The sequence below is a fragment of the Ruditapes philippinarum genome, unplaced genomic scaffold, assembly GCF_026571515.1.
Source record: "Ruditapes philippinarum isolate M1 unplaced genomic scaffold, ASM2657151v2 ctg2486_1_1_1_1, whole genome shotgun sequence".
Lineage (NCBI taxonomy): Eukaryota > Metazoa > Mollusca > Bivalvia > Venerida > Veneridae > Ruditapes > Ruditapes philippinarum.
In genome coordinates, this window is record NW_026861059.1 from 89,085 (window position 1) to 115,488 (window position 26,404).

Sequence of the window (26,404 nt, forward strand, 5' to 3'; positions counted from 1 at the left end):
ATAATATAAACTTTCTTATAAGGTTTACAAGTGTTGTGAATTAAGATGTATCCCTCTATTGAAAACTATAACTATATTTTCTTAACATTTTTATAAAAAACTGTCAAAAATTTGTATTGTGCTTTTAATGAAAAATGGAAAGATTGGAACTGTTTGCAGGATTCGGATTTTTGAAAGTTTTCCTAAAATAACTATAATTATGAAACTTCAATGATAAAATGTTTGTCATATTGAATTAATTAAGGGTACTCATTTTAGGTTTAAGGGACTTGTATGTGTGACGGGCTGGATGGGGTTAGAAGTCGCTATATTTTCATTAATATTAAAAAAATAAAACATCAGCTGTTATTATTAAAGCTTATATTGCCCTTATTTGACCTTATTTTGTGACTCAAATATTTCCAAAGTTTGACTAATGGATAAGCTGTTTTGGAAAAAAGTGGAAAAGTAACAATTTATACATAACATTTTTATTTGCATTTTGTAAGAATTAATTTTGTAATGGAAAAAAAAATTTGAAAGAAGAATAATTATTGTGAAAAGTTTATCAAAGAGGCTTTGATTTGAAATCATTAAAAAAAAAATGTTTGATGGGGGAATTGTGAAAAGTTAATCACAAAGGCTTTGACTTGAATGATTTCTTGAGAACAATATTGCCGTGTAATTTCTTGTCATTGAGTGTAGATTACAGTGATCTGGTGGAAATTAAGCAGACTTATTGCACACCATTCCCACAATGCAATACATTACACTAATTGAAAGGATAGGAAAAATATTGAATGGCCGGGGATATATTGTAGTATTACTGGTGTATTAAAATAATGTACGTAACACGGTAAACTTGACATATAGTATATCACAGGGTGGCCTTGTATGTATATATGGTATATTGTATATATCGGAAAGTAATCTTTGCTGATTTAAGTGTATAGGAAATAATCTTTGAAAGAATTAGTCAGTTCTGCAGGTTACTTTATACATAAGGAAAAAAAAGTGTAAATCGTGGGTTGGCGGTTATTTTAATTGGAGCTTTTTTAAGTGACACAAATTAATTTTTTCTTATGAAAATTTACACAGAGGATTACCTTGATAATCAATTCATTAGTTAAGTTTATCTTTAAGTGCTGTTGAATCTAGTATTTTTTTCTTTCAAGTGCTGTTTAAATATCGGTTAATGCATTAAATTAGAGGAAATCAGTTATAGACACAAGGTATTAGAGGAAAGCAAATATACATGTTTATAAAATATATATATTTATAATACTGCACGTTTGTGACGGTGATATTTATTGTATTAATTGTCGCGTTGATTTTAATCTGTATACACAGCTGCTGTAAATTTATGAAGTAATTTTCATTTTCCTGAAATAAATAGAATTGTGCTGTTTTAACAGGTTTATAATATGGCCCAGTTATAAACGATTGTTAGCAATATAATATGTTATATTGGATTTCAACCATTTTTGCTACACGACCATATAACCAGTAAACAAATCTTTATAATTAATATAAATAATGTGCATGTATGCAAATTTGAAAAAAGAATTTATAAATGTTGTAATTTGAAATGATGGATTTTAAACTTTAAAATAATTGTATATAACAGAAAATATTGTATCATTCTTAAATGAGTTTATCTTAATTTTATGACAGGTTCATATAGTGAATGCTAAGTGAGATAATTTTGTTTATTAATTGATAGACGAGTATGCAAAATAGCAACACAAAATGTTTATTTAAAAAGTGCTTTAAATGGATGTTTCATTGAAGTGCATGGATTAAAGTTTATCATTATTTAAATGAATATGCAAATTGGTTAACTAAAATGTTGCAAAAATGTAGTTTCTCATTGAATTAATTGGATGGATATGCAAATTAGCAAGATTGAGGAGGAGCTTACAAATATAACATACAATGGTGAGTTGTTATTATCATAAATCCATTATTGAACTAGTGGTTATAAATTACTGTATTTTTGGGTGCATTTTTGCACTTGTTTAATTACAACTTCTTTCGTTGAACCTTTTGAGGGAGACATTGTAGGAAATATATTTAATATTGATATGGTATAAAATGTTAAATGTACAAAAATCTACAAAGTATCAGACCACATGATCAATTAAGTTATATTCTAACACGACCCGCATTTTTCCCTATTGAACATAGAGGAACCGAAAGTGTGTGTTATTATACTATAAAATCACTGTTTGACGTTCTATATTTAGACATGTGACGTAATCATTTTATACGTGACGTAACCACTAAAATGTGACGCGCTGAAAATAAGTACGGAAACAAATCAGGCGCAGTTTAGCTAATTATTATGTACGGCAGCATTTATTTGTTGATGTCGTGTTAGAATCGAAATAATATATCCAAATCGGTGATTTTATTGCTTGATAACATCACTGTTTGTCGTTCGGATGCGCATCATTATATCACTCGGGCTACGCCCTCGTGATATAATTCCCCGCATCCGAACTCCAAACAGTGATGTTATTGAGCAATAAAATCACAGTTTGGGATATATTATTTCTTAAATAACAAGCTATTTCAGGCTGTGCACCAGCTGAAAAATATGTAAAAGTTTGTTAATTTAGGCAGGCAAGTTAAAGAATAGGGAGAGCTTAGTACTCATCCCAGGCGTTGGCATCACACTGGTTAATTTTCTGTATCACACTGGTTAATTTTCTGTATCACACTGGTTAATTTTCTGTATCACACTGGTTAATTTTCTGTATCACACTGGTTAATTTCTGTATTAATTTTCTGTATCACACTGGTTAATTTTCTGTATCACACTGGTTAATTTTCTGTATCCACACTGGTTAATTTTCTGTATCACACTGGTTAATTTCTGTATTAATTTTCTGTGTATCACACTGGTTAATTTTCTGTATCACACTGGTTAATTTTCTGTATCACACTGGTTAATTTTCTGTATCACACTGGTTAATTTTCTGTATCACACTGGTTAATTTCTGTATTAATTTTCTGTATCACACTGGTTAATTTTCTGTATCACACTGGTTAATTTCTGTATTAATTTTCTGTATCACACTGGTTAATTTTCTGTATCACACTGGTTAATTTTCTGTATCACACTGGTTAATTTCTGTATTAATTTTCTGTATCACACTGGTTAATTTTCTGTATCACACTGGTTAATTTTCTGTATCACACTGGTTAATTTTCTGTATCACACTGGTTATTTCTGTATTAATTTTCTGTATCACACTGGTTAATTTTCTGTATCACACTGGTTAATTTTTCTGTATCACACTGGTTAATTTCTGTATTAATTTTCTGTATCACACTGGTTAATTTTCTGTATCACACTGGTTAATTTTCTGTATCACACTGGTTAATTTTCTGTATCACACTGGTTAATTTTCTGTATCACACTGGTTAATTTTCTGTATCACACTGGTTAATTTCTGTATCACACTGGTTAATTTTCTGTATCACACTGGTTAATTTTCTGTATCACACTGGTTAATTTTCTGTATCACACTGGTTAATTTTCTGTATCACACTGGTTAATTTTCTGTATCACACTGGTTAATTTTCTGTATCACACTGGTTAATTTTCTGTATCACACTGGTTAATTTTCTGCATGCAAGCTTGTATCTCCAAAACTTAGTAGGGAATGGGTTGAAACTTCATACATTATTTTTGAGAGCATAACGGGTCAGTGTCCAAGGCCCATAACTCTAACATGGATTTTTGACAGAATTATGGTCCTTTTACCTTAGAAAAGTCTACATTATTCAGGCTCTCGTTTTACTATCAAGCATTGAGAAAAGTTGAGCTTACTGTCCTACCAACAGCTCTTGTTGTTCCGCCAGACAGACAGAAATGTTGAGGTTTTGTTGATGTTTTGATGGTGAAATCCCTTAAACTTCTAATTGGACTGTTCCAAATTCAAAGCAGGGCAAATCCATTTTACAAATATGGCAGGTGTAGGGTTCTAGCAGAGGAAATGTTTCAGAAATGTAATCATAAGTTCAGAGCTATTGATTATATGTCAAATATCTGATCAAAAGTTTCCCCCGGAAATTTCTGTCTTACAAATTTCTCATGTGGATGATGCAGAATTCTCGGGATATTGCATAAGATGAAAATCCTAATTATATTATTGTGAAGTGATTTCTGAGAAATTGTGTGGATTATTTTCTAGATTTATTTTTTTCTACAGGGGATAATTGAGTACTTTAAAAGAATTAGTATGCAAAGAAAAATGATTTATTGTTGCTTGTTGCTATTTGTGTTTGCTAATTACATTGTATAGAGAAAATACCGTTTTGAAAGTATAATTTTGAAACAGGGGAAAAAAACAGATTTTGTTAATCTAATTTTATTTTAACATTAAAATTTGATTCAGAAAGATATTTTGATAATTATACTTATTAAATATGTATATGCATTTCCTTATCAGGTTGATAAAACATTTAATTAGTTACATAAATCTTTTTATCAGAAATAATCATGTTTCCATTTAACAGATTAATTTATCAAGTATGTCCTATTTGTTAAGCTAGGGCTTAGATGTAATCTTTCAATTAATTATACATTCAATTTTGCTAAAAAAAATTACTAGAGGTTACTGAAATAACAATAAACATTATGATTTTTCAGATTTTTTTTAGACAACACTGAAGGTATCAGTCTGTAGATAATAAAATTGGTGCAGTTATATAATGTTAAATTAAAAGGGTTTCCACTAGGATATTATAGAGATGCTTCCTTCATCATTTTGTCATTTTACTGTTGTAACAGATTATTAATACAGCTTCAGTTTTAATTAGGGATAATTGCATAAATCATTATCAAAGGCCCATTTTGCCTCAGAAACAATAAGAATTTTTCCATCTCTAAGAGTTTATGCTTTAATATTAGTAATTGTTTTAGAGTAATTTTAAGATGCCTGTCACCTGAAAAAATTTACTCGGAGTGTGAAATTATTTTTCATAAAAGTAACAAAAAAATATAAATAAAGTAGTATTTTGACTTCCATATAAGATACTAAATCACTGTAACACTGTAATCACTGTTACTTTTTGGAAACTTAAACAGGACATTATTGAGAAATAAAATTGATAAATTTTTTAGGGCATAATGATATCGAGTCTTTAATCTTTCTATTTTCAATATTATGTTTGGATAATGATATTGAGCGACTATTATCTTTCTATTTTCAGCATTTTTAAGGCATAATGCTAACAAGCGTGTAAGTTTTCTATTTTCAGTATTATGTTCAGATAGGGCATAATGATATTGAGCGTGTAATTTTTCTATTTTCAGTATTATGTTCGGATAGGGCATAATGCTAACAAGCGTATAATTTTTCTATTTTCAGTATTATGTTCAGATAGGGCATAATGATATTAAGCGTGTAATCTTTCTATTTTCAGTATTATGTTCGGATAGGGCATAATGATATTGAGCGTGTAATCTTTCTAGTTTCAGTATTATGTTCGGATAGGGCATAATGATATTGAGTGTGTAATTTTTCTATTTTCAGTATTATGTTCGGATAGGGCATAATGATATTGAGCGTGTAATCTTTCTAGTTTCAGTATTATGTTCGGATAGGGCATAATGATATTGAGTGTGTAATTTTTCTATTTTCAGTATTATGTTCGGATAGGGCATAATGATATAGAGTGTGTAATTTTTCTATTTTCAGCATTTTTAGGACATAATTTTAACAAGCATGTAATGTTTCTATTTTCAGTATTATGTTCGGATCGTGTGACACAGATGACTAAAACGTACAATGATATAGAAGCTGTAACTAGACTATTGGAAGAGGTATGTTTAATGATTAATCTTATATGAGCCGTGTCACGACAAAACCAACATAATGGGTTTGCGACAAGCATGGATCCAGACCAGCCTGCGCATCAGCACAGTCTGATCAGGATCCATGCTGTTCGCTTAAGCCGTATAAAAATAGAGAAACTGATAGCGAACAGCATGGATCCTGATCAGACTGCGCGGATGCGCAGGCGGGTCTGGATCCATGATGGTCGCAAACACATTATGTTGGTTTTGTGGTGACTCGGCTCATATCTTCTGGAGCCTTTGCTATCAATATAAAGCCACTGGTTAGCTGGCATTATCAGTGCAGTCTGAGACAAGGCCTTTTACTGTTGGTAACTCAATTTTTCGTATTTTGATAAAAATTGTATTACCACTAACACTGTTGGGTTTAATCATAAAAGAGCCTTCATGTTGACTATTGAATACTGCTTAAGCTGATGTTAGGGGACATAAAAGATGTTGCGCATTTCATTTTCTCTTGTGAACAGACTCAATTAAACTGAGTCTGCAATTGTCATGTAATATTGTTGTTTTCAGTGCTTCTGAGGATCACCCCTCTTGCCAGTTTTTAAATTCCCTCATTTGAGGTAGCTATTTTATTGAGGATGAGTTTGTTATGTACAGAGACAGTTTAATGGTGCATTGTATCACTGTGGGTTCCAATCCTTCCAGAGACTGTGATATCAGTCCTTCATCTGAGAGAGCAAAAGTTGTACAGGTACTTTGTGGAATATCAGTGGTCATATTCTTGTCCATGTGTTTGCCAGAAATAATGCACACAGACAAATAAAGTAAAATGGTCTCAGCACTGAACTTGAGTCTTTGAATAGATTCTCCGAACAGTACAGAAGATCAATGGTTTTTATGCTGGTGCCCAGTCATGTAACTGAAATAATGTAACTGATTGCTGATTCTGAGGGACTTCTCTAGCTAGCTTATGAAAGGTTGGTTCCTGGTCTTACTCATGTGCTAGCTTCTGCCTGAAATAATGCACTAAGTGCAATTTAAGTATTACCCCACCAGTAAAGCTGGAGAGTCACCGTATTACCTTTGGTTGATGCCAGTTCTACTTATGTTTGACCTGGCCCGGCTTTCACTAACATTCTCAAAGTAAAAATCTCAGCTCAAATCTGAGATTTTTCTCAAATCAGAAATTGACATTGAGGTTTTTCTCAGTTTGGCTTTCACTAAAAAATATTGAGAAAAATCTCAACTTAAGATTTGAGATTTTTCTCAGATATATTGAGACAAGGTTTGGCTGTCTCAGATTATGTCTCAGTGAAGCTAAATCATTATTCTCAGGGGTATTTTTACTTTTTGCATTGTTATTTTGATAAATAAACATAATTTGACCTTTTTTGCAATTAAATTCCTATAATTTTCATATATTTAGTAATATATTGACTGATTATTGTGCGTGACATCATGCGCTCTTATTTATGACGTCATGAAATTATGACGTCACAATTATCATACTGAAAATGATTTTGTTTTTCTTTTGATGTACATTCATTCTTGAAAACTCGTTTTCATAAGCATTCAAATATTCACACATTTGCAATTGCTTTTTGTTGTTTTTGTCATTGTTTGTTGTTGTTGTTCTTTTTAAATAAAACAAAAAAATATAGATCTTCTTTTATAATGTAATAAATATACAAAACATTTCCGTGTTGCGTCATCTTACATCAAAACAGCAACTATATTAATATATACATGATATATACTACGTAACAAAAAGGAACACTCTATGTTTTAGTCATAGAAGCCCATCAACAATGTACACTAAGATAGCCGCTTATGTCTTGAGAAAAAAACAACAGTCTCAGCTGAGAAAATTCTCAAATGTTGAGAAAAAAATTAGTGAAAGCCAACTTGAGATTTTTCTCAGGTGAGTAAGAATCTCAGTCAATACTGAGACAATCTAAAATTGAGATATATCTCAGTTTGAGAACGTTAGTGAAAGCCGGGCCTGGTGCCTTGAATAATTCAATAGATGCATCTTTGATCTTACTCCACCAGTAAATGCTGAAAAGTCTCCATATAAGTTATAATGTTGATGGTGTAACTTAATATTTAGAACATTATATAGTAATATGTTTAATTATTATTTGAATATATGAAGATAATACCTCACGACAGTTAATTTTTTATTTGATCACAAGCATGGTAGGTAAATAGACTGCATGGTTTGATATATATTTTAGATTTTTAATGATTAGGACGATATTAGTTGATATAGAATGACGTACTACGTATTCGTATATAGAAGTCAATATTTACTTTAAGATTATAGGTGCATATGCAAGGTGGATGTGTTTTTGTTAATGATCGAGATTTTACCAAAATTTTCTTATCTGTGCTGTCATGTACCCAGTTTATAATTAGAGACAGTCCTACTTTAGAATAGCATGCCTCAAGATTCATGCTTTTTTTTCTTCTTTTTTTTTAAATAAGAATTATTGTCAAATGAAGAAAGAAAGTCATTTACAGATTTAAAACTGAAAATCGGCCAAAAATCGGTCAAAATATGCAAAAAAGGGAAGATAAATGTTTAATTTTACCATATGATTTAGATGAAAAATAATGATAAGGCAGAAAAAGAAATGAATTAAAAATACTAAATGTTTGCATAAGCTTGAATTATTTTCCTGCAATAAAAATTTAATTGTTTGCAATTTGTGTAAAACTTTTAAGAACATGATGCTATGTTACTTTCATAGAAAAATATTCAATAGTAATTTTACCAACTTTTTTTCAAGGCCATGTAGCTTAAGTCTATCAAGCAAAATATGACTAAAAAATTTTTGTTTTTGGTAAAGTCTGTTTAGTTAAATCAGTATTACGTTTGATCCAATTTGATGTGATTTATGATAGCCAATATAAAGCTGAAATATTAGCCTGTTGGGGGCAGCTTATATATTAATCTATCTATGCTACCAGAGCAGACAATGATCACTGGTCACATCTGATTCTGAGTGCCGTCTGATCATGGTCTGCACTGTTCACTATTCAGTCAATACATATTTTGAAAAAAATTTCCCCCAAAAATAATGAATGGTTAAGTCAAGACTGACAGATGGACAAGTCCATTTAAGATATTTAGCGATGGAGGAAAGCGTTAAAGAAGTTGGTGAGTTTGGTGTTCTATATATAAAATTTAAATCACTTTATCAGTGACATTCAGTACACAAATGTCATTATCATCACATGCACTATCTTCTATATTGAATGTAACGTAATTGTTTTAACTGTACGCAAATCTCATAGGAGTTAAGATTATTATAATGTATCTGAGGCTACAAGGTGGTCATTTGAATACATGTCAGCCGGGTCTGTTTATTTTGTTTACAGTTTGCCAGTGTCATAACCTGGCCATCATAGATAAAATTTTGCATTTGGTTGGCTATTTATTAGTGGTATAGGAATTTATCAGGTGTATGATGGTGAAATTTTGATACAATTATTAACATTTAAACATGCCGGACTTTGAAAGTGATCACCTAGAGAAGTGCCTAAAAGACTGTACAAATGGTTGCTTAGTAAGTGTTTAGTTGTAAATAATAAATCTTGACTTTTAGGCTTGTTTTGTTATCAAATTGTAAACATTTGGCCAGATCAGTTTCAAGTTTGATTCCCAGAAGTCTCAAAAGTCTTATATATTAGTTTGGGAGCAAATTTGTGTTAAAGAGGTTGTTGGTAGTGCATTGTACTGAGTTGTCTGTGTTTCTATTGTACTTTATTCATGCAGTGGAACAGTAGTTTCAAATCACAACAGTGATTGGATTCCTTTTGTGTAGATAACTAGTTTATGAAACTTGTATGGTTAACAATTTCAGATGTGCACCCGTCTTCTCCACTAATAGTGATAAAGGTGACAATTTACCTGATGTCTTTTAATATGTGACATAACTTACAAACATAAACAAAAAACACACCAAAATATTATCATTAACATATGATCATGCTTTCTACAGTCAAACCTGTGAATAAAGGTTATCCAAAGGAGGGACCAAACAATATGGCCTTTATAGAGAAGTGGGCTTTATTTAGAGTTTGCTTTGTTCTTTTTTAATCAATAAGTGACTGTCAAAGAGTGGCCTTTATTTACAGGGCAATCTTGATTCAGAGGTGGCCTTTAACACAGGTTTAACCTTTTACAAAGTCATTATTAAATGTGGTTACAGGAAATAATTTTAATCAACAAAAGGCAACATCACATTGCTGTTATATTTCTGGGCATGCCGTTTTATGTTTTGTCTCTTTATAAGGATTATATTTTTTCTGTTTTGTCTCTTTATAGGGATTATATTTTCATTAACATTGGAAAAGATATAACAGCAGGGTGGGGGGGATAAGCATCTTACAACATTAGATGCTTACAGTGTCATATTGGCATCAGGTCCAAAAATTAATCCTGAACTTTTTAGTGTAAGGCGATATTATATATTAAGTTAACAAAGAGGCTTGACAAAGATTAAAAGTTGTTTTTTTCATTTTCTTTTTTTAAGCACACTCCTGCATGATCTAAGGTCAATGTTTTTGCTATTCTTTTGTTTTTAAGACCACTCCCTGCGAGTTCAGTGTTCTTCCATTCCTTTCTGTTAAAAACATTGTTATTTACATTTATTGGTCTTTAAAGGTACAGCACATGAATTTTTTTTATGGAAGAATGAATAACATTGGAATATTTGTTTATGTAACTGGGTGTTGATTTTTCACACATAATGTGAATGAACTCATTATGAATTTCAGAATTTCAATGTCAGAATACACAAAATGTAATTAAAATTTAGCAGTCACCATTGGTGATTTCTGGGTTTTTTTTAAGCACAGGTAATTTTATATGATTACTAATGATTATAGTGTGTATAAATGTAATGATAAAGGTTTAAGGAAACTTTACTTTCTGGCAATAAGTACAGTTATAGTGATTTAGTGTGGAAGTCAAAATACTACATTGTTTACATTTTGCTACTTTTATGACAAATAATTTCACATTCAGCCTACTTTCTTCAGTTGATAAGCTTCTAAAGTTCTTTAAAAACCATAATTTAAACATTATAATAAATCTCTAAAGAAAGAAAAATTTATTCATCTCTGAGGCATTATGACTTCATGGGCCTTTAAAGCATCTTAAAAGTTAACCCAGCTTCTTAAAGTTTACCCCATAGTGCTTTTAGGCAATAGAAAATAAATTCCCAGATTCTCATCCCCGCCCGCCCGGCAAAAATTGCTCTGCCCGAACGATTTTTATTTTCAAAAAAAAAAAAAAAAAAAAAAAAAAAAAAAAAAGAAGAAGAAGAAGAAAGAAAAAGAAAGAAAGAAAAAGAATTAAGTAGATAAATAAGTGAAGAAAGAAAGAAAAAGAATTAAGTAGATAAATAAGTGTATCATCATCTGTGCGGCCGAAAATCCGTCAGTCTCGGTCCTGGCTGAAATGCGGGCCGAGATAAAATTTCTTACCGTGAAAAATCTTCGGGTCCAAATTAAATTTCTAAGAGCTAAAAATAACCTGTTTTGATAGTTAAAATGAAATGTGTTAAAGAACTTTACCTATATTGAAGTTTGAACCACAAAAGACCAATTTTGGACAAGTCAAATATTCAAATAAACAGCAGTTCATAAACAGCATTCGGTAAATTTTGCCGTAAATTACAAATTTGGAAATTTTGTTTTACAATGCCTTTTAAAATAGCAACTGAATAACAATTTAAATATTCTCATAAAATAATTAATCTGATAAAATCAAAATCAACGACAACTAGAATTGTGAATGGTTATGCAGAAAACAGACATTTTTTTCGTTTGTCACATATTTTCGCGATGCCGATTTTTATAATAAAAAAAGAAGTCACCAAAAGGAAGCCTTGTATTGATAAAAATTGTCCAATAACACTTTAAATATAGTTTATTAATTAAATTAACTTACTGTTTTGTTTAAGTTAGTTTAGAATGAGACATTTGCCAGTTTGTGTTGTACAATGTATATTTTCTTAAGGGAGGGGGGTGTGTGGAATCACAGATATATTATACAAGCTCCATGATAGAATTAATCAAGAAGAAACAGCAGAATTGGGAGTCTCAGGATTTTGAAAATCCTAGTGAGGACCCTGATTATTTCTACTGGCCAATTTTGTTTTGTTTCTTCATTGAAAGCCACACTAAGAAAAGCCGTCATTTTGACATTCACCCAGGTTGTTATCATATAATACTTGAAATGTCACGGCCTGAAATAATCATTTGAACCAAATATAAACAAAAGGGGGGTGCTGGTCCTTGTGGCCTTAAAAATGAATTTTGCATAGAATCTTCATGGTCAGCGTGCTGCTTGATTTTGTATGTACTCTTTATAATATCTAGTCATGATATGAAAGTGAAAATAAGATCGCTTTTTTATATAATAGGTAAATCTCTGTACTTTCTTTGCCAAATTTTCAATAGCTTAGATGTTATTTTTGCAATGTAATATATAAATAGGATTGTCTTTTTGTGTAGCTTCATTGGTTGATTAAATAATTTACTCATGTAAAAGCACTATTGATCAGCATAGGCATAGTACATCTTTATTCAACTCCTTTATAAAATTAATATGTCTTATTTTGTAACAATACATGTAGATCTATATATTGTTGTCTTTTTTATTTTGTCCAAACATGTAAATAATATGAAAGGTTCAATAAAACAGCTAGATCATTACAATCAAGATATATTATCATGTTGCTTCTATTCTCAATCTGAATCTACATATCTTACATACACATAATATTAGAACCTATTATATAGAACAAAGTCCAAAATATTGACCTCCTTGTGTGTAATTCCAGACCGAGAATGGAAAATAAAAAATAAAAATTAAAATCCACCCACCCGCCCTATTTTTCCCCAAAATTTGGATGAGAATCTAGTTATTTATTTTCTATTGCCTTAACAATGGTTGAGTGAGGCAGAAATATCAAAAGAATGATTCCTTAAAGCTTTGGTATTTGTTTTTCTCAGAAAGTAGAAATTGTTTTAATGCCATTTTACCAGAAAATAAACCACTTGCTTAATTGATGCCTGTTAACCAAAGGTCATAATTCATGCTATGCTTCTGGTTGGGGAGGAAAAACTTCTGATGTATAAGAGATGTAGGTGTATATATACACATCAAAGCAGAGTTAGATATGTATCTTAATTTAATAGAAAATACTCATTGTTCCTTCATTTAACCTAGAAGAAATATTTCATGGAAATGTGGAATTAGACTGTGAATGTTTTGTGTTTTTGATTAAAGGCATTTGAATGAGTTTAAGTTTCATTTTTTGTTTGTTTTCTATGTAAGTTGCTTCTGGTAGAAATTAAATTTAAGTGTGGAAAACTGGAGTTATTTAAATTGAATAGAAATTTTGATAATGTAATTCTGTGTTTGTTTACATATGTTATATACATATATATATGTTATGCAATAATTATGCATGTATGCTGAATAGATGATTATTTCTGTGGATTAAAATGAACATAAAAGTGATGAAGATAAAATAATGTAGCAAATCAGTATTCTACCCGTCTAGTGAATGGTTGTAAACAAACAAACAAACAAACAAACAGATATGCTATTTATACGTTGAATTATATGCATGCAGTGTATATACAATGTATTTACCTTTGTTGAAAATAGGCATGCGGAACCAATTTTACCTTGAATGAATCAGAAATATAATAATTAGTGTGCACTTTGTCATAAAAATGCACACTGCTAAACTGTCAACAAGGATATTAAAATTTAAACAAACATTTTATTTATAGTTTATAAAGATTACTAAGTGTTAAAATTGTTAAGTGTTTTATAGGATTATGAAAACCTGTTTTTTGTTTAAATTGTCACTACCAAAATATTCAAGACGGATTTAGACAGATATTGATATGCATTTTTTTTTATATTTTCTATTTAACAAGTAAAACAACTTGCCTTCAAATACATATTGATTTGACACATTAATGTGGGACACTTTTAAAGCAGACCATATATATAAGATTAATGTTTAGTTGTATTCATTCGATTTTAAGCTTGACTAACTGAAATACAGAACGGAAGTTTAAATTGAAGAATAGAAGTTTATTTAAGTGTACGGGTATTCTAATTGCCCAAGTGTCCGGGGATTCTATTTTCCAAGTGTCTGGGGATTCTTTTTTCGTAAGTGTCGGAGGATTCTATTTTGCCCAAGTGCCCGTGGATTCTTAATTTTCCCAAATGTCTGCGGTATCAACACATGGTTAAAAGCTTTGCTGGCAACACCATATATCATAAATCTCTTTAACTAATTTCTGTTTACTCTTTGGAAAACATATTTGTAGGTCATTTGCCAAGAGCCATAACTCTTGCATGGATTTTGATTGAATTACTCCCCTTTGAAAACTTTGAAAATTCCTTCATTATCGGGGTTGTTTTATTGTCATGTTGAGAATAATTGAGCGAGTTTTATCTTATCTAGCAGCTCTTTTTAATATATCAGTCAAACAGGATCTTGTTTTTTGTTATACGTTTTTTTTTTTGCAACTGTTTGAACACGAAATATAAATCCCCAAGAAAGACATTTTGCAAATTGAGCATTAAATTATGAAAATTGTCAAGGACCTTGCTGCAAACTTTGTTTGTGCAGAACTTCACTGATAAATCAGCTGTTTAAAATTGCTGTGGGAAACAAATGGAATTGTGTACAATTTGTATATATTACACGAAATGGCCTCGAAAAATGTTCAGAATGTGAAAAAGTCTGCAAAAGTAAGTTTTGTTCTGTTTGATTATTAAAGTTTTCTTATTGCAAAAATAAAATGTTTTTTTTTATGTATCATGTGCATTTTGATATTTTCATATCCATATGTTATTTTTAAAAAGAAAGCATTAAATGATGTGTTAATCGTGTAGTTCCATTTAGAGAAGACATCAAAATATGTCAATTTCTGGTTCGAGTGATATTCTTTACTGAAGTTAATAAGTATACATATACTTGCGAAATTAACCTGCCAGATCTTTAAAATTTTCTCGTTCAATTAGAAATTTTAGGATATCAAATAAAAAAAAAATAAAGATTGTGTAAGTTAGGTAAATGTATAGAGCTTTAGTCAGAATGCATGGATGTGCAGGCTGACCTGGCTCTATACTGGTGGTAAAGGTTTTTCTTATTTTATAATTTAGGTTCCAGCTATCAACTCTACAGCACTTAAAGTTGTCTGCCTCCAGATGAACCAAACTATTTCAAGAAAATCAAACTTTAGAAAAATGTAAAAAGATGTTAAGAAAAGTAAAAAGATTCAAGATTCAAGCTATAATTTTCATGTTCTGTGCTATTTAAGACTGCATTTGATTTTACAGTTTTTATCACCATTTTGACTGCATAGGGCTATTTATAATTTATGCATATTTTGACCTCTTTTTGGTAATGTGCGTGGATTTTAAGCGCCGATTGCAGCGAACATGTAAATTATTTTGTTGCCTTCGTAATATTTAACTTTTAAATACATTTTCAAAATTTTCATGAAAATTAGCACGAGTCTGATGATGTGCAGCTTTAACAAGGAAACAAACAAACAAAAGCAAAGCAAAATTAACTTGTTATTATAAGAACACCATACTTGCACATAGAAGTATCATTATGATGTTATTTTGTGGCTTTCTATTATTAAAAAACAAACAAAATTAATGAAAGTTAAGCCTGTGTATTGTTTTAATTATGTAAATTATTCCTAAAGGCTTATTTAAAAATAAAAAAAAAATCTTCAAATTATATATACATGATTGTATATTCTCTTTTTGTTGCCTTTTAAACATAGTAGTTGGAGTACTATACCTTTTATTATGCTGAGGATGCAAATATTACTTCATAAGTCATGGTTCATACTTTAGTAAAATATTCATGAACTTTTATAATAAACATTAATTTACCAGATTGTCATTTGATGATCAATATTTTCCATTAACTGTTTCAATATACCAATGTAAGCGCCATTGTTTTGATACTTGATGACAATTTATTCCCTTGACACATTTATCTATTCAATACTGATGATGTGTAACTTTATTTTCAATTTCGTTCCAACTGACCTAAATGTACATATAATCATATAATTGAATTAATTTAGTTAAAATTCATATTCATTGTTGTTTCCATTGACTGTAGCTAAAAGTTCAGATATTTGCACAAACTGTTTTAGGTTCCAAGAACAGATATGAGTGGTTAATCACATGTACTTGTAACTTTTAAAGTCTAATTTATGTGAGTTGTGGCGAGTTATATATTTTAGGGGCGGCTGCCTCAGAAAGTTTAATTAGTCTATATCTATTTTGTTTTTTCACTCATCAATTCTGCTTGAACAAGAGAAAATAAACAGATAATATGGGACATTTTCTATGAACAGGTGCTGGGAATATTACTTTAAAGGGTATTTGGGATGTGGCAGTAGATATTTTGTCTGTCATTAAGTATTAGAAGCTGTGAATTTCATATATGACCTATGCATTGCTAGAAGTCTTGTGGTGGCATGAAATATCCACAGACAATACACTTAGACATAACCCTTGCATCCCTGCTCAATTAGTGTAATGGACCTGTCCTTTGAATTTGGTACAGTCCGATAGTAGTTGTAGGGGGTTTTAAATTTAAAATACTAAAACTGAGCATCCAGTGAGATAGATTTTGGTCAGACTGCACACATCTAACGACTTGTGTATAACTGGTCATACTTCACAGATGTGATGTCTGGTCTAATACTATTACCAGTTTTTCAGACCAGTAATTATCACAATAAGTGCTCTAAAAATAGTGGTATTATCAGAATAAAATTTGGGTAAGGATTTATAATTATTTAATGCAAGAAAATATTTTTGAAGACTGTACATTTCAAAAATTATAATATGTATTTTTTCTATTGCAAAAAAGGAGAGAGTTTGGGAAATTTAAACCGTTTAAGTTTTGGACGGGACATTTTTGGGAGGAAGAATAAATTTTTTGGGAAGAAAAGAACGAAGAGTTAGAACAATTGATCACTCAAGCTAATGAGCGAATAAATCAGTTGAAGCATGACTTGTCGATGAAAGATGAGCTTCTTAAAATATATACGCAAAACTACGAGGGTGTGGACTCCAGTTCACCGGACTCACCGGATGGGAAAACAGTGCCAGGGTTGCAGAAAAAGATTCAGAGTTTAGAAGATGAGAATCTCCAGTTACATTTAGAGGTTTGTTTTAACCATATTTGTTTTCCTTTATCACGCTGACTTTGCATTAATGGCCAAGCATATATATATTAAATCTAATCTATGCATGTGGCCAAGTGGTTAAGGTTGTTGACTTCAAACCACTTGCTCCTCACTGCTGTGGGTTCAAATCCTGTCTTGGACTTTGGATTCTTTCATGTGAGGAAGTTATCTAGCTACTCTTACAGATATCTGTGGTTCTACTCATTTGTCTGCTTGGATATTGTTGTTAAGAGCAATTGCTCTGCAGAGGACCACTCTGTAGTGAGTGCACTGTATTTGTTATTTCCTGTACATTTTCTTAAGAGATTTGCAAGCTAATAATACAAGACTCTACTTATATTCTCTACTACTGTGCACAATTTTATTTAAAGAGTTACCTGGTAACACTGTATTCTGGTGTCATGTTTACTAATTTTCGAAATTTGAGTATTTGAACAGTTTATAAAGTGCTGACTCACTGGTACATCATAGTCTGGTTGCTTAGATACTAATTAAATAAAAGTTAAGAATATTGATTAGCTTATATGGAGGAAAATTGAAAAAGGAAATTGATATTTTATTTAAGCAAACGAGTAATTATAACGTTCAGTTGCGTTTCATTATGCAAGCAATATACTTGTAATTAATTGCATGTAATTGCAAAGTCATTACATGTGGTTTTCAACCTTCTTTTTTAATTGCTGCAAATTTTTTTTAATTTCTATAGCAAAATGCAGAAAAAGGGTTGTAAGAAGGGGCATTTTCAAAGGGTAGGCAAACCAAAATCATTTTAATGATGGCCATATCACTGATGGTCATGCTGCATTTAGAAGGATTTGAAAATACATGTATATTAAAAATTTAATTTTTTTTGCAGACGTTTAAAGCTAAGGGGTTGGGCCCGACGGGCTGGGAAAAAAAGGGAAAACAAATTTGGGGCAATGATGTGTACAACCAATTTGGTATGTTTTTAAGGGCCCACAAAAATTAAATTTCCCTTAAAAATAAATAGCCTATAAAACTTAAATTTTAAAAAAAAATTTTTTACCCTTTACAAAATTTAAAAAAATTTGGGGGAGCCTTTTTGTTTTTTCCCTGGCCCCCATTTTTTTGTGTTGGTTTTTCCTTTTTTTACACTTTTTTTAAAATTTTTTCCCTGGGAGTCGTTTTAAAAACCAAAAAACCCCTGAAAGGGGGGTGGGTTGAAAACTTTAAATTACTTGTTTTTCTGTGACTTTTTTAACATGATGAGCACAAGTCCTATAACTCTGAGATACCCTTTTACAGAGTTATGCCCCCATTATTACTGTCAAGCACGTAGAATTTTTTTATGGACAGCTGTTGCTGTCGATTGATTGTGCAACTTAAATTGATAAGGTTCCTGATGTCATGTGAAGAAACAAGGTCAATGGTTCAAGACACTTTTAGCATTTAGTTACAGCACCTCTTTTCAGGGACTTAAATGTAAAGAATTGATGGCTTAGAAATAAAAGTTTGATAGGATTTTTAAGGACTCTATATCAATGATTAGTAAAAGAAGATTAATATGTTGACAACTTGATCTGGGCTTACTGTCTGAGCTATTTCTCAAGAGTTAGTTTAATTGGAAATCAATGATTGAATTCTGCTTTTTTAGGGTCTAAAAGGCTACAAATAATTATTGTATACACAGAATGCTGTTTGACATGGACAACTGCTTACGTATAATGTTTTGATTTAACCCATTACCGCATGAGCATTTTGTGAAAAATGGCTGTTTTCATTGAAAAGTCTCCCTTTACAAGTTCAAGTTGCTATAAAACTGCTTCAATACTAATCAAACTTGGCACAAATGTTGACTGGACCATTGCCTTTGTAACAACATGCTCAGTCTTAAATTTCCTGTTACCATGGCAACTAGGGGACATCTCAAAATTGCCAAAAATCACTTTTTTGCGTTGATTTTTTCCATCAAAATTGAAGTGCTGCCACTTCTCAATGGATTAAGATAGAGTCAAATGCTTTTCAGCGTTGGTTACAAGTTACCTTATGATCAACCTGGGGTCATTTTTAGCCTCTCAAAAGTCCAAAATTTTCTTGGCGATGAGGGGGACTACAGCCCCCCTTCAAATCCCCCAAACAGAAGGGGGCACATCCCCCTTCTGGCAACCCACCGATTAAGATGGGGCACAGCGCCGAAAAAGTGGTCACTTTTTTAAACAACACTTCTCAAACAAAAACAAGTATTAGGGGCCTAAATAAGGCATTTTTTCACCATTTGAGAAAGCAAAAAAGGGGGGGGGGTGAAAAAGGCGTAGAAAGGCGTATATATCTTTAAATGGGTTAAAATTTCATAATTTCAAATTTTTTTATATAATTTGTAAACAGTTTTTCTTTAATGTGTATCGATTATTGATCTAAAGGAAAATTTCGATAAACATCAATATCATTTCTATTGATGAGACAGCTCAAATACATTATAGCATGAAACACCAAAGTCAGTCTGAAAAGTACTTACGAAGAACAATATCAAGATGTTTATTATATTTATTTGTTTTCACTATGCATTGTACATTTTGGAATAAGAATATTATTCAAGTAATGATCATATGGCTTAAATCAGGCATAAAATATCTATATATCCAGTCGGCTGGTGACAAAAATGTTTGTAGTGAGGTTATAGTAAGTATTAAAATGCAAAATATTATCGAAATAAGTGGCAATTTACATCAATAGGAAAGTTTAAATGCTTTCTTTTTAGTCGGCCAGTGACAAAAATGTTTGTAGTCAATTCAAAAGCTTTTTGTAAATGCCAATAAAGTATTTGTTTAAGATAAAACTCTGTTTCTTAATCAGTAATCACTCAATAAAAAAATGAAGTCCTGTTTTCAGATATAGGTCTAGGGTATGTGATATAAAATACTTTAGTTAGGTTATATTTCTCTACTGATAATACTGCCATTTGTAACATTGCTTTTAATTGGATAATTGTGATGTTTATATTGTTTTATATATACGGCTGCTGTCAAATTATGAAGAAATCTCATATTTTTCTCAAATAAGGAGTTTGCTGTATTATAAATTTGTTTTAAACATTCCTGTTTTCCAATAAACAATAATGATAACCATTTTCCTGTTAGCAACAACTGTATCTACACTTGCAATCATTGCTTATCAAGATTTGCCTTCACATCTGTGCTGACTGATCATGGTTTGCACTGGTGGCTATTAAGTTAGTACATATTCTAACATTTTCCCTAAGAATGATGAAATATTTTGTCCAGATTGAAACATTGACAAATTGATTTTAGATAATTAGAAGATTTAAGATGTATCATTCTTCATTATCAGAGAATCAAAAGCTACTCACATATTGATAAGTTGTCTAACTAACATCCAAGCAAACAAATAGACAAATGATATATTTATGACAACTATTATTAACAATAAGTTAATTGGAATTCTAAAATACACATGTTGAAGTATTCCATTCCATTATGCTGATAGTTGTCCTAATACTGTTTCATGAAGATATTTCGTATTTGAAATTGATTTTTAGGTCACGTTTTTAGTGCTGTCATAAATTATAAGGCATTGCTTTATGTTTTAGACAATGCCAATAATTATATGACATATTTTCATGGTGTTAGTAATGTTATAGTTATATGATATCACTTCATGTTTTTGGCGATGTCATAAATATATGACATCACTGCATGTTTTAGTGATGTCATAATTATATGACATCACTTCATGTTTCATTGATGTCATAATTATATGACATCAATTTATTTTTCAAGTGATGTCATAATTATATGACATGACTTCATGTTTTTTGTGATGCCATAATTATATGACAGCATAGAAGAAGATTTTAAAAGTGATATCAAATTTACTTTTCAGTATTCCCTTCATGAAAACTGGTTATTAAGCAATCATATCGTTATTGTTGTTATATTTTAACAGAGGATGTTCATGGCCAGCTTTCCCAGTTGTCGAGAGAGTTGGTGGAGAAGTCAGAAGAATGTTGTTCACAGAAAGAAGAGATCACAAACCTCTTACACCAAATTGTTACGCTGCAGAAAAAAGTCCGCACTGTAAGTACTTTGTGTTAGTAAATTTCTCAATTAATTGTTTTAGCTTCCTACGCTGCAGAAAAAAGTCTGTAGAGGTTTCTAGCAGGAAGTGTCAATAAATCTATATCACAATGGGTTCTTGCGTATTATTAAGGTTTATGCCTAATATTGAGGTTCATAATTATTATTTAGATTCATAATTATTATTTAGGTTTATACTTGTTATTTAGGTTCATACTTATTATTCAGGTTCATAATTATTATTTAGGTTCATAATTATTATTTAGGTTTATTCTTGTTATTTAGGTTCATACTTATTATTTGGGTTCATACTTATTATCTAGGCTTATTCTAATTATTATATTTATCCCAATATGGCAGTATTGTGAATGAAAGCCTTCTGGTTAGCTAGATTGGTAGAGCTATGGACTCTGCATCGGGTGACCCCAGTTTGATTCCCAGACAAAGCAGGCAACTTTTGTTGTGATTGATAATGAAATCCTTTCTAGGGTCATTCACACTGTAACTCTACTCTGGTATGTACAGAAGTTATCAGTTCCTTACGAAAGTGAAGGCAACTATAGTACTAGTAAGCTGCTTGACAGCATGCCCAGGAATGATGTAATGGCCAAACTGTGCTTAGGTAAATTCAATGTGGCTTACTGGTGTGATCTGGATTGAAAACAACTAACACCACCACCTACTTTGTATGAATTATCATAACTGACAGTCACAGTGACTTTTGTTTTGTTCTGTTACAGCTTACTGCTGATAATATGGACCTACAGAAAACCTTGGAGGCTGCATACGACTCACAGAATTATCTTACGAGAGAGGTAAAATTGTTTGATTATTTTACACATCATTTTCTGGCACATTTATCGAATGAATATGTTTCTTTTTTTTAGCTTGTCTGTTTTGAAGAAAAAGTTGAGCCTTTATGATAGCTGTGGAGTTGTTGTCTTTGTCATTATGCGAACATTTTAATGCAGCCCATTATTCAAATATTTCAAAAGGCTTCGACATGAAATTTGGAATACTTACTTATCATGACAAGGTGCAGTTGTTTGACAAGGAGCATAAATCTGAAAGCAATATTTTTGGAGTTATGCCCCTTTTTAACTTTTAATTTTTAACAGGAGCATTATCACTGCATGAGGTATTTGGCTTGATGAATATTTATAGAAATATGGCATATTTTAATGCTTATTTCCTTTCGTTTTTTTTCTTGCAATGAAGCAAATAAATTAAGTTACAAAAAACTTTAAAGGTCAAAGTTCAAAAAAATTTAAAACAAAAAGCATGGGCGGAACCTTTACACAGCATTGAAACACTTTAAATTCTTTTCTAAATTGTTATCCACACCTCTCTTTAAAGTATATACAAAGCATGTTGTCTTATTTTCAGCTTGCATACAAGCATATTTTTGTTGTTAAATTTCAATTTGAAATTTCATTAAATGGACCGGATTTATAAGAAATAAGTCAAACTGATAACCCTGATGTGTTCACAACTCTTGAAACTAATTTAACTTGGACTTAAATTTGTCTGCTGATAAGATGTTTTTGCTGTTGATTAAAGGATCTAATTGAAGCATGTTTGTTGCCAATATGACCGAAAAACCATGTGAAATACTGGTGTAATGTCAGCAAAAAACTAGGAAAAAAGTCTACTTTATCAGATTAGGTTTATTTTTTACCCGGCAAACAAACATGATAAACGCAAGTTTTTATGCTATTTTGCTAAATACCAGGAATAATTTAAGGTAAATGAAAGGTCTAGATAAACAGGTTTGAATGGAAAAGGTCTAAATCGTTTTCTAGTATAAAGCCTAACTTGACAAGAATTTCTTACTGTTTGTCAACATTGGCAATTTGTTAGCCTGATTAATTAATACAAAAATAATCTAGTAGTGAAAAAAACTTTTATGCATTTTACAGTCATACCTATTTTAAAGACCACTTCTGAATAAACAGCACCATGTAAATAAAGACCACTGTGACAATCCTTCATTTATTAAGCTGTGAACAAAGGTCATCCAAGGGAGAGAATGAACATGGCCTTTATAGACAAGTGGCCTTTATTTGAAGGTTATGTTGTTTATTTGATCAATAAGGGACTGTCCATTTTGCTAATTTTTGAAGTGTAATGGTTTATCTTAAGATAAAACTTATTGAACAATGCATATTTACAGATTGCTGACTTAAAAGAGAAAAATGAGGAAATTTTGGCTCTTCTTGAAGAAACGCAGGAAGAGTTACGAAGGTTCCGAAGCAAAGAGCGACCAAGCGTGATGCGACATAGCTTCATGTCTCCAATGTTTAACTCGACAGGAGAGTCACTGGCATCTGAGTTAGAGAACTCCATGCGAAGTGAGGTCGACTATCCCAAGGGCTACTCGTCCATGGAAAGAAAGTAAGAAGTTAAATTTTTCGTAATTGTCGAGATATTGTAAATATAATGTATAATGCCTATATATTCATGCTTACTCTCAAGAATGTTTTGAAAATGTGTTTAAAATATGAAATTTTGTGAAGTGAACAAAGAAAGTAATTTACACATTGCAAATGACACTTGCAGGTCACTTATTTTATAGAAGGAAAAAAAATAATGAGGAAATTTTAAGTGTCTTCAGAACTATCTGGTGTTGGAAAATATGTTCAAGTTAAGAACAAGATTCCCCATGTATATCTGTTTATATAAAATGAAAAAAAGGCATTTTTGTGTAAACCTGACTTCAAATCAAGTGATTTAGTAGCAAAAGATTTACATGCTTGCTCTCGTGCATGGAAACAGGATATTTATATATAAAAAAAATTTGATCATTTATAAAATTAAAAGAAAGGGTGTTAGTGTAAATCTGCATTCTAAAATTTTGGTCAAGATAAAGAGTGATTTAGTAGATTAAGATTTACATTTTCTCTAGCTTGCATGGGAAATAAGATAATTATAAGAAATTATTTACTTCAGGGAACTGTTAAGATAGAGAGAAAACACCCTACTTTAACATTAGAATAAAAGGATGTAACACTAAACAGGATAGCTGCGTTGGGGGGGATTTTTTTAATTTGACTATTTCAAGAATAGGGAGAGCTATTGTACTCACCTGGATGTCGGTGTCACTGTCACACTTTGGTTAAGTTTTTATGTGCAAGTTTGTATCTCCAAAACTACTGAAGGGAAGTGGCCGAAATTTCCCACACTTATTTGAGAGCATAATAGGAGGCCACTTTCCTAGGCCCATAAATTAATAATTGCCCTTTTTGAACATAGAAAATTCTACATTATCCAGGCTCTTGTTTTACTCTATAATAAAACCCCACAGAGAATAGTTGAGATTGTTGTTCTACTGTCAGGTCTTGTTTAGCACATATTATATTGTAAATCAGAGGATTTTGCAATATTTTACTATTTTTATGCCCCCGCCATGTAATGGCCGGGGCATATAGTGTTACCCTGTTCCGTCATTCCGTCCTTCCGTCCTTCCATCCTTCCGTCATTCTGTCATTCCGTCATCATCAGTTTCCGTTCATTATCTTAAGAACGCTTGCACACATTCAACTCAAATTTGACATATGGATATGTCATGAGAAAATACAGGTCAAGTTCGAATTTGGTCATGGTTCGTTAACCTTTGGCAGAGTTATGCCCCTTTTACTTTGAAAATAATATGAAATTTCAGTTTCCGTTCATTATCTCCCCAATGGTACAACACATTCAACTCAAACTTGACATATGGATATGTAATGAGAAAATACAGGCCAAGTTCGAATTTGGTCAAGGTTCGATGATTTTTGGCAGAGTTATGCCCCTTTTACTTTGAAAATAATATGAAATTTTCTGTTTCTGTTCATTATCTCCCCAACGGTACAACACATTCAACTCAAACTTGACATATGGATATGTCATGAGAAAATACAGGTCAAGTTCGAATTTGGTCTTGGTTCGATGATTTTTGGCAGAGTTATGCCCCTTTCACTTTGAAAGTAATATGAAATTTTCTGTTTCTGTTCATTATCTCCCCAACGGTACAACACATTCAACTCAAACTTGACATATGGATATGTCATGAGAAAATACAGGTCAAGTTCGAATTTGGTCTTGGTTCGATGATTTTTGGCAGAGTTATGCCCCTTTCACTTTGAAAGTAATATGAAATTTTCAGTTTCCGTTTATTATCTCCCCAATGGTACAACACATTCAACTCAAATTTGACATATGGATATGTTTTTGGAATGCCCAGGCCAAGTTCGAGTTTGGTCATGGTTCAATGATTTTTAGCAGAGTAATGCCCCTTTCACTTTGAAATAATATGAAATTTACAGTTTCTGTTCATTATCTACCCAGCAGTGTTACATATGCAACTTAAATTTGACATATGGATATGTCAAAGGAATGGGCAGGTCAAGTTGGAATTTGGTCATGGTTTGATGATTTTTTGGCAGAGTTATGTCCCTTTCACTTTGAAAATAATATAGATACATCTTAGGAATAAGCAGTTTAAGTTTGAATTTGGTTGTAGTTCAATGATTTAAGACAAACTTATCTTTCCTGAATGTTGGAAAAATTTTGAACTTTCACTTTCAGCACTCTTACTTTTAGCCATTATTTTGGCTACAAATATGCAATATGCTATTTTTAAAAGGTTTAGACTGAATAATTTCAGTGCCTTGAACATTGTATGAAAATGGTTTGTGTTAACTTGAAAAGTTTTAAGGGCTTTGAACTTAAAATGAAAAAAATAATTAAAGCACCATCTGAAATTTTGGCTGCATGCGGGGGCATCCGTGGCATGATGACACATTTCTAGTTTTTTTAGTCCCCTACCGGTTTACCGGAGGGGACTTTAGGTTTACCCTCCGTCCGTCTGTCTGTCCGTCCGTCCGTCCGTCTGTCAGTCCGTCAGTCCGTCCGTCCCCAAAACTGGATCCAGCGATAACTTGAAAAGTACTGAAAATATTTTTATGAAACTTGGTATATGGATAGATGGCAGTATGGAGATTATGCACGTCTTTTTCTTTTCTTCCTATGTTAAAAATTCTGGTTGCTATGGCAACAAATAGGCTGAAAATATGGCAAATTTTACACATAATCTGGATCCAGGGATAACTTGAAAAATACTGAAAATATTTTTATGAAACTTGGTATATGGATAGATGGCAGTATGGAGGTTATGCACGTCTTTTTCTTTTCTTCCTATGTTGAAAATTCTGGTTGCTATGGCAACAAATAGGCTGAAAATATGGCAAATTTTACACATAAACTGGATCCAGTGATAACGCAAAAAGTACTGGAAATATTTTTATGA

The 26,404-nt window shown here is 31.5% G+C and overlaps 1 protein-coding gene across 1 annotated transcript in view; it reads left to right on the forward strand.

The window, feature by feature from the left end:
- Positions 1-1,775: 1,775 nt before the first annotated feature.
- The window catches only part of LOC132714398 (trafficking kinesin-binding protein 1-like), a 38,152-nt gene continuing 13,523 nt past the window's right edge, over positions 1,776-26,404 (forward strand). Inside the window, exons 1-8 of the mRNA XM_060697278.1 lie at positions 1,776-1,917; positions 5,739-5,815; positions 11,826-12,021; positions 16,821-17,041; positions 17,919-18,003; positions 20,987-21,117; positions 21,858-21,932; positions 23,291-23,511. Coding sequence (XP_060553261.1) covers positions 1,863-1,917; positions 5,739-5,815; positions 11,826-12,021; positions 16,821-17,041; positions 17,919-18,003; positions 20,987-21,117; positions 21,858-21,932; positions 23,291-23,511 — 1,061 coding nt within the window. The 5' untranslated portion in view covers positions 1,776-1,862. The remainder of the gene's footprint in view (positions 1,918-5,738; positions 5,816-11,825; positions 12,022-16,820; positions 17,042-17,918; positions 18,004-20,986; positions 21,118-21,857; positions 21,933-23,290; positions 23,512-26,404) is intronic.